We start from the raw sequence: 9,070 nt of genomic DNA, 5'->3' as shown, positions 1-9,070 counted from the left end.
GTCCCTGCCTGTGTCACTGCGGCCACCGCCAGTGTCACCACAGGCACCGCCAGTGTCGCCAGAGCCGCCACCAGTGTCATCAGAGCCAGCAGAGCCACCGCCTGTGTCACCAGAGCCGCCGCCAGTGTCACCAGAGCCGCCAGAGCCACCAGTGTCACCGCCGGTTGTCACCACCAGTGTCACCAGTGCTAGCAGAGCCACCGGTGCCACCAGTGCCACCCGTGCCATCACAGCCACCAGTGTCACCAGTGTCACCGGAGCATCCAGTGCCACCCGTGCCACCGCCAGTGTCACCGGAGCCGCCGCCAGGGTCACTACCAGTGCCACCAGTGCCAGCAGAGCCACCAGGGTCACCAGAGCCACCAGAGCCACCAGTGCCACCAGTGCCACCAACATCTCCAGAGCCGTCAGTGCCACTGCCAGTGTCACCACCAGTGCCACCAGAGCCGCCAGTGCCAGCAGAGCCAGCAGAGCCACCACTGTCACCACCAGAGCCACCAAAGTCGCAGGGACTGCGCCAGCCCCGGGGGGCTCCGTTCTCCCCTGAGTGTCCCCTCGGGTGACATCCCTGTGTCCCCTCGGGTGACCCCCCTGTGTCCCCTCGGGTGACCCCCCTGAGTGTCCCCGCCCCCCCCCGGCCATGCCGCTGCTCCGGAGACCCCCGGGGGGCACAGCGGGGGTGACCCCGGGGGGGACACCCGGGGGGACACCCGAGGACGGGGACCCCTTCGCCGCCCACCCCGAGAGCCGCCGGCGGCGCCGCGCCACCCTGGGGGGGCTGGTGGGGCTGGGGGGACACCTGGGGGGGCACCTGGGCCAGCTCGGGGGGCACCTGGGCCAGCTCGGGGGGCCCTTCGGCCGCGCCCGCCGCCCCCGCGACCCCCCCGGGCCCCGCGGCCGCCGCCGCTCCGAGGACTCGGGGGTCGCCCGGAGACCCCCCGAGGAGGCGGGGGGCGGAAAACGGGGGTCGCTGCTGCGCCTGGCCCTGGGGACGTGGGGACAGCGGGGGACGGAGAAAACGTCCCCGGGGGAGGGACAGGCCGGGGACGGGCCCGACGGAGCGGGACAGAGGCCCGAGAGCGCCGGGAGGGACAAGGACGGCGACAGGGACGGGGACGGGGACAGGGGACCGCTCTCCGGTGAGTGGGGACAGGGGGGACAGGGGGGACATGGGGACAGGGGACAGGGGACAGGGGAATGGGGACAGGGGGCCGCTCTCCGGTGAGTGGGGACAGGGGGGACAGGGGGGGACGGGGGGGACAGGGGGGGCTTGGGGGGACAGGGGAATGGGGACAGGGACAGGGGGCCGCTGTCCGGTGAGGGGGGACAGGGGGGGCTTGGGGACAGGGGAATGGGGACAGGGGGCCGCTGTCCGGTGAGTGGGGACAGGGGGACACCGGGGACAGGGGGGACACTGGGGCCTTGGAGACAGGGGACAGGGGATTTGGGGACAAGGGATGGGGACAGGGGGATGTGAGGACAGGGGGACACCGGGGACACAGGGGGACTTGGGAACAGAGGCCACGGGGACATGGGGATGGTGGCAAGAGGCACAGGGACTTGGGGATGAGGACTGGGGACATGGGGACAGTGGAGGGACACAGGGGGCTTGGGGACAGGGGGATGTGGGGACAGAGGCCACAGGGACACGGAGGGGATGGTGACAAGGGACACAGGGACAAGGGGATGGGGACTTTGGGAGGTGGGACAGGGGAAAGGGGACATGGGGATGGGGACAAGGGACAGGGACGGGGACAGGGGACATGTGGACACAGGGACACGGCGGTGGCAACTTGGGGACACGGCACGGAGACTCGGGCTGGGGACAGGGGGACAGGGCGACACAATGGCACGGTGACAGGGGTGACACTGTGACAGGGTGACAGGAGGACAGAGGAGAACAGGGATGACACAGTGACAGGGTGACAGGAGAACAGGGATGACACAGTGCCACCCCCTCTCTGCCCCCAGTGCTGGAGATCCTGGAGCTGATCCAGCGCCGTGACCTGGTGGCCGCCGACGCCCAAATCATCGCCCTGGAGGCCGAGTGCTCCCTGTCCCCGTCCCGGCCGCCCTCCCCTGTGTCGCCCTCCCCTGTGTCCCCCTCCCCTGTGCCCCACCCGGGACCCTCCCCTGTGCCGTCCCCGGTGTCGCCCCCCCCGGGGCGCTCCCCGCCGCCGTCCCCGGGCCCCTCGGCGCTGGCGGGCGGGGGTCGGCGGGCCCGGGACGTGGCGCTGCTGTACCGGGCGCTGCTGGCGCAGCTCTGGGCCGTGGTGGCCGAGTCGGTGCCGGCGGCGGGGCGGGCGCCGGTGGCCCCGTTACGGGCCGTGGTGGCCGTGCTGGAGCAGGAGGAGGCGGCGGACGCGCGGAGCCCCCCCGGGACCCCCGGGACGGCTCCGGGGAGGCCGCGGGGGCTGCGGCGGCGCTGGGAGGAGGCGGTGGCCAGGGCGGCCGGCGAGAGGCTGGCCCAGGTGGCCCCGGGCGGGGGGCTGGGGGCCCGGCTGGCCGCGCTGGCCGCCAGGGTGGTGGGAGACCTGGGGGTCGTGCGGAGCCACGTGGCCCCCGCGTACCCCCCCCGGTACCGGGCGCTGGGGGTCTACGCCCGCGGGTATCACCTGGCGCTGGCCCAGCAGGTGAGGGCGCTGGCCCAGAGGCCGCTGGGCGTGCCCGACCTGTACCTGCTGCTGGACTGGCACAGCAACGCCTACAGCAGGTGAGGGGGGGGTCACCTGAGGGGGTGGGAGCGCCCTAAATGTGCCCCGGGTGGGGAATTCTGGGTGGGGTCAGGGCTGGGACACACCTGGGACACACCTGGGACACACCTGGGACACACCTGGGATACACCTGGGATCCCCAGAGTGTCCCCAGGCTGTCCCAGGCTGTCCCCAGCCTGTTCCCAGGTGTGTCCCCAGGTGTCCCAGGTGTCCCTAAGGTGTCCCAGGGTGTCCCCAAGCTGTCCCCAGGGTGACTCAGGGTGTCCCCGGGGTGTCCCCAGGGTGACTCAGGGTGTCCCAGTCCATCCCCAAGGTGTCCCAGCCTGTCCCCATGGTGTCCCTGTCCCCCCAGGGAGGTGCTGGGGCACCCCGAGGTGGGGGCCCTGCTCCGGGCACAGGAATTGGGGCCCCTCCTGCCCCCCGAGACCCAGCGGGACCTGGAGAGCTCCTGCATCGCCGCCGTCAAGGTGGGGACACCGGGGGACAATGGGGGGACATTGGGGGGACACTGGGGACACTGGGGTGGCACTGGGACTGGCACTGTGGTGGCAGCAGGAGGGACAGGGCAGGGCAGGAGGTGACAGGGGACTCTGTGCCCCACTGTCCCCGCTGTCCCCACTGTCCCCGCTGTCCCCACTGCCCCACACGATGTCCCCGCTGTCCCCACTGTCCCCGCTGTCCCCACTGTCCCCGCTGTCCTCTCTGTCCCCACACCATGTCCCCACTGTCACCGGTGTCCCCACTGCCCCACACGATGTCCCCGCTGTCCCAGGCCAAGGTGGAGGTGGCCGTGGCGCAGGAGCTGCAGCTCAGCGAGGACACGTGGCCCGAGGATGTCACCAGCCAGGACATGGAGGACGGGCTGGCCACGCGCGTCACCGGGGTCTGTCCCCTGTCCCCTGTCCCTTGTCCCCTGTCCCCTGTCCCCGCCCTGACCCCGGCCCCTGGGGTGGCCCCGAGGTGGCTCAGGGGACACTGTGGCTGTGGCCATGTCCCCATACCTGTGGTGGCATTGTCCCCACACTCAGTGTCATTGTCCCCGAACCCCTGGTGTCACTGTCCCCACACTCAGTGTCACTGTCCCCACACTCAGTGTCACTGTCCCCACAGCTGCTGAGGGCACACGTGGACAGAGCCCCCCAGGTGACCCCCGAGTTCGGGCGGGAGATGGCGCACAGCCTGCTGGGAGTGCTGGTGGCCTTCCTGCACAGGTGGGGACACCTGGGGACACCTGGGGACACCGGGATGTGACACGGGATGGGGACAGGGGGTACAGGGACATGGGGACACGGGGACACACAGGACACAGGTGGCATGGCCCAGTGTCTCCCATGTGCCCCATGTCCCCCCTGTCCCCCGATGCCACCCCTGAGACCCCCCAGTCATTGTCACTGTCCCTGTCCCCAGCTTCCAGCGCAAGGTCGAGCGGTTCCTGGAATCCCCCGGTGACGTCCCCGTCCCCCCCGATGCGGCCCCCGCCCGCGCCATGGCCTTGGCCAACTGCTGTCCCCCCTTCAGGTGAGGCCACCCCCGTCCCCTCGTCCCCCCCGGGGGTGTCCCCGCGGCGCTGTCACCCCTGGGTGTCCCCTGTCCCCCGGCAGGGCCTTCGCCGAGCGCCTGGCGCAGTTCGGGCACCCCGAGAGCGAAGAGCCGCGGCGCCAGGCCCAGGCCGCGCTGGACAGAGTGACCAGGGCCTGCGGACACGTCCTCACGCGGCGCCTCTTCGAGGAGCTCAAGGTGTGCCCAGGGCGGGGCGGGGCGGGGACAGGTGTGGGCGGGGACAGGGGGTTTGGGGGGTGGTGGGGTGGGTGGGACATCATTGGGTTGGGTGACAACAATGGGACATTGTTGAGTGTTGGATTGGGTGACACCCCTGGGACTTTGTTGGGTTGGGTGACACCCTTGGGACATCATTGGTTTGGGTGACAACAATGGGACATCACTGGGTTGGGTGACACTTATGGGACATCGTTGGGTTGGGTGACACTTGTGGGACACTGGTTGGGTGACACCAATGGGACTTTGTTGGGTTGGATGACACCCCTGGGACACCCTGCCCACCACTGGTCACCCCCTCTGGGTGCCCCACCCCGGTGCCACCCCTGGGTGACGTCCCCTGTCCCCAGCCCCACTTTGGGAAGCTGATGAAGCGCAAGTGGCTGAGCAGCTCCGACGCCTTCGACGCCATCGTCATGTCGGTCACCGCCTTCGCACAGACGCTCCGCCCCCTGCACCCCGAGCCACACCAGGTGGGCGGGGCCTGGGCCGGGTGACGCCCCCGGGACACGGGGACATTGTTGGGTGACACCCCTGGGCCATGGGCTGGGTGTTGGGCTGGGTGACACCCCTGGGACACCGTGTTATTGTTGGATGACACCACTGGGACACGGGGACATTGTTGGGTGTTGGGTTGGGTGACACTCGTGGGACATGGTGCCACTGTTGGGTGTCACTCTGGGTGACACCTGTGGACACAGCGGCCATGGGACAATGTTGGGTGACACCCACTGGTGCAGTGGCCCCATGTCACTGTCACTGTCCCTGTCCCTGTCCCAGGCCGTGGTCAGTGAGCTGCACCGCCAGGTGCTGGTGCACACAATGTCACAGTGTCCCCAATGTCCCTGTCCCTGTCACAGTGTCCCCAATGTCCCTGTGTCATTGTCCCCAGGCCGTGGTCAGCGAGCTGCACCGCCAGGTGCTGGTGCACACAGTGTCACAGTGTCCCCAATGTCCCTGTCCCTGTCCCCCTGTCCCAGGCCGTGGTCAGCGAGCTGCACTGCCAGGTGACACCCATGGGCACACTGTCACTGTGTCATTGTCCCCAGGCCGTGGTCAGCGAGCTGCACCGCCGCGTGCTGGTCGAGTACGTCCGGCCGCTGCTCCAGGGCCGCCTGGTCTGCACCTCGGCCAAGGCCCGGGCCCGAGTGGCCGCTCGCCTGGGGGACGAGGCCCGGCAGCTGCGGGAGCTCTTCACACGCCTGGTGAGACCCCCGGGACCCCTGGGACTCCTGGGACCCCCTGGACCCCCTGGGACCCCCCGAGACTCCCCCGGGACCCCCAGGGCATGCAGGGTGATGGGACGGGTGATGTGACACCCACGGGTGTGGTGGCCGTTGTTGGGTTGGGTGACACCCGTGGCCATGGTGCCATCACTGTCCCCATGGCTGTCCCCACTGTCCCCACAGCTGTCCCCACTGTCCCCATCACTGTCCCCACTGTCCCCATTGTCCCCACTGTCCCCATCACTGTCCCCGCTGTCCCCATTGTCCCCACTGTCCCCATCACTGTCCCCGCTGTCCCCAGGAGTCGGCCTCGCCCTGGCTGTCCCCATGGCTGTCCCCACTGTCCCCATGGCTGTCCCCATCACTGTCCCCACTGTCCCCATCACTGTCCCCATTGTCCCCATGGCTGGCCCCACTGTCCCCATGCCTGTCCCCGCTGTCCCCATCACTGTCCCTGCTGTCCCCAGGAGTCGGGCTCGTCCTGGCTGTCCCCATTGTCCCCACTGTCCCCATGCCTGTCCCCACGGCTGTCCCCGCTGTCCCCAGGAGTCGGGCTCGCCCTGGCTGTCCCCATTGTCCGCACTGTCCCCATGCCTGTCCCCACGGCTGTCCCCGCTGTCCCCATGCCTGTCCCCACTGTCCCCACGGCTGTCCCCGCTGTCCCCAGGAGTCGGGCTCGCCCTGGCTGGACTCGGTGGTGCCGCGGCTGCGGGAGCTGCTGGTGCTGGAGGACCCGGCGGCGCTGCAGATGGAGGTCGGGGCCCTGGCCAGGGACTTCCCCGATGTCCGGTGGGTGCGGGGACACCGGGGGGGTGACACTGGGGTGGCACTGGGGTGACACTGCTGGGGTGACACAGCCAGGGGTGACACTGAGGGGCCCTGGCCAGGGACTTCCCTGACGTCCGGTGAGTGTGGGGACACCGGGGGGGACACTGGGGTGACACTGGGGTGGCACAAGGGGGACACTGCGGGAACTCCCGGGGGTGGCACAGGGTGACACTCAGGGACCCCCGGGGGTGGCACAGGGGGACACTCAGGGACCCCCGGGGGTGGCACAGGGTGACCCTCCCTCACTCCCAGCCCGCTCTCCCGGCCCGGCCCCGGGCAGGACGCTGCCCCCCCGGGGGACCCGTGGCGGTGACCGGACGCGGCCTCCGGCCCTTCCCGGCAGCCCCCGCCCCCTCCCCCCGCCGGGAAGGGCCGCGGCCCCGCGCCAGGTCCCCTCCCCTGTCCCCTGTCCCCTGTCCCCTGTCCCCTGTCCCCGGGCCGGGGGTGTCCCCGGGGAGCGCCGGTGGCACGAGCGGGGACAGGGGACAGGGGACAGGGGATGGGGACAGGGGACACCCGGGCAGGGGGACACTGGGACACAAAACCCCCAAATCCTCACCCCGGGGCTCCGGGGGGGTTTGTCCACTCTGACCGCCGGTCCCCCTGTCTGTCCCCACTGTCCCCTCTGTGTCCCCTGTGTGTCCCCTGTGTGTCCCCCCTGTCCTCGCTATCCCCCCTGTTCCCTGTCCCCTCTATGTCCCCTCTCTGTCCCCTGTCCCCCCTGTCCCCTGTCCCCTGTCCCCTGTGTGTCCCCCGTGTCCCTCCTGTCCCCATCCCTGTCCCTGCTGTCCCCTGTCCCCTGTCCCCTGTGTGTCCCCTCTCTGTCCCCTGTCCCCTGTCCCCTGTCCCCTGTCCCTGTCCCCTGTCCCTGCTGTCCCCTGTCCCTGTCCCCAGCCGCAGGCACGTGGCGGCGCTGCTGGACGCGCGGGGTCTCCGGGCTCAGGGTCCCCGCCGGGAGATCCTGGGGGTGCTGCAGGACCTGGGGGGGGCCGAGGGCGAGGCGGGGGCGCCCCCCCGGACCCGAACCTTCTTCTCGGAGCTGCCGGCGCCGCGCCCGGTGCGCTGCCTCCCGTTCAGCCTCCCGCGGCTGCGCCTGCCCCGCCGGAGCCCGGCCCGGGACCCCCCGTGAGACCCCCGGGACCCCCCTGAGACCCCCAGAGCCCCTGAGAGCCCCCTGAGACCCCTGAGAGCCCTGAGACCCCCGGCCCGGTGCGCTGCCTCCCGTTCAGCCTCCCCCGGCTGCGCCTGCCCCGCCGGAGCCCGGCCCGGGACCCCCCGTGAGACCCCCGGACCCCCGGGACCCCCAGAGCCCCCTGAGACCCCGGGACCCACCGGGGCTGGGGAGACAACTGGACACGGCGGGGACAAAGCGACACTGGGTGACACCAGGACTCCCCCGGTGTCCCCAAAGCCCCCCCGCTGTCCCCCGGTGTCCCCAAAGCCCCCCGGTGTCCCCAAAGCCCCCCGGTGTCCCCACTGTCCCGGGGGGCTCTGGGTGTGTCCCCCTGTCCCTGTCCCCGGGCCGGAGCCGGATCCGGGAAGGAAGAGGCGACAACTAAAAATAAAGTGACCGAGGGCGGGAGCGGGGCCAGAGGTCACCGGGTCACCCCCGGCCCCGGGAAACCGAGCGGCGGCCGCGGCGGAAGCGACAGCGCCGGGCGGGGACAGGGACAGGGGGACAGGGGGACAGGGACAGGGGGACAGGGGGACACGGGGGGACCCGGCAGGGACAGGCGGACACTGGGGGGACACTTGGTGGGGACGGGGGGGGACATTTGGGGACACTTGGACCGTGACAGGGGCAACAGGGGGGACACTGGGGGACACTGGGCTGTACTGGGCTATACTGGGGGACACTGGGGACACTGGGGGACACTGAGGGGACACTGGGGGACACTGGGACACACTGGGGGGACACTGGGGGACACTGAGGGGACACTGGGGGACACTTGGTGAGAACAGGGGGGGACATTTGGAGACACTTGGACGGTGACAGGGGGGACACGGGGGGACATTGGGGGACACTGGGGGGACACTGGGGGGACAATGGGCTATACTGGGCTGTACTGGGGGACACTGGGTGTACACTGGGGGGACACTGGGGGACACCTGGTGGGGACAAGGGGGGACATTTGGGACAATTGGAGACACTGGAGGGACACTGGGGGACAATGGGCAATACTGGGGGACACTGGGGGACACGGGGAGACACTGGGGGGACATTTGGGGATACTGGGGGGACACTGGGCTGTACTGGGCTATACTGGGGGACACTGAGGGGATACTGGGCGACACTGGGATACACTGGGAGGACACTGGGGGACACTTGGTGGAGACAGGGCGGACATTTGGGGACACTGGGGGGACACTGGGGGACACTGGGGGACACCGGGCTGTACTGGCTATACTGGGCTATACTGGGGGAACACTGGGGACACTGGGGGACACTTGTGGGGACACGGTGACAGGGGACAGGAGGGGACAGTGGCGTGTCCCCGGTGCCAGCCCCGGTGAGTCACAGCGCCT

General features: G+C 70.5%; 1 protein-coding gene and 1 long non-coding RNA gene across 2 annotated transcripts; one reads left to right on the top strand and one right to left on the bottom strand.

Annotated features, from left to right (window-relative positions):
• Positions 1-640: 640 nt before the first annotated feature.
• Positions 641-7,825, top strand: LOC310918290 (exocyst complex component 3-like protein 2; the record flags this gene model as incomplete). The annotated part of the gene is made up of 14 exons (XM_083877144.1): positions 641-781; positions 947-1,139; positions 1,972-2,713; positions 3,067-3,181; positions 3,487-3,597; positions 3,825-3,925; positions 4,122-4,232; positions 4,316-4,451; positions 4,841-4,963; positions 5,383-5,409; positions 5,540-5,695; positions 6,384-6,505; positions 7,439-7,669; positions 7,774-7,825. The coding sequence occupies 14 exons, from the start codon at positions 641-643 to the stop codon at positions 7,823-7,825; spliced, it is 2,361 nt and encodes a 786-aa protein (XP_083733270.1).
• A 745-nt stretch (positions 7,826-8,570) lies between these two features.
• LOC310918442 lies at positions 8,571-8,946 on the bottom strand. Its single transcript, XR_014591673.1, has 3 exons — positions 8,903-8,946; positions 8,778-8,797; positions 8,571-8,620 (listed from the first exon to the last, which is right to left on the bottom strand). It is a non-coding gene; the product is annotated as an uncharacterized lncRNA (long non-coding RNA).
• Positions 8,947-9,070: the final 124 nt, after the last annotated feature.

Source organism: Zosterops lateralis (genome assembly GCF_965231275.1).
Source record: "Zosterops lateralis genome assembly, chromosome: 23".
Lineage (NCBI taxonomy): Eukaryota > Metazoa > Chordata > Aves > Passeriformes > Zosteropidae > Zosterops > Zosterops lateralis.
The sequence above is the reverse complement of the archived record's forward strand: the minus strand, read 5'-3'. Positions and strand labels throughout refer to the sequence as shown.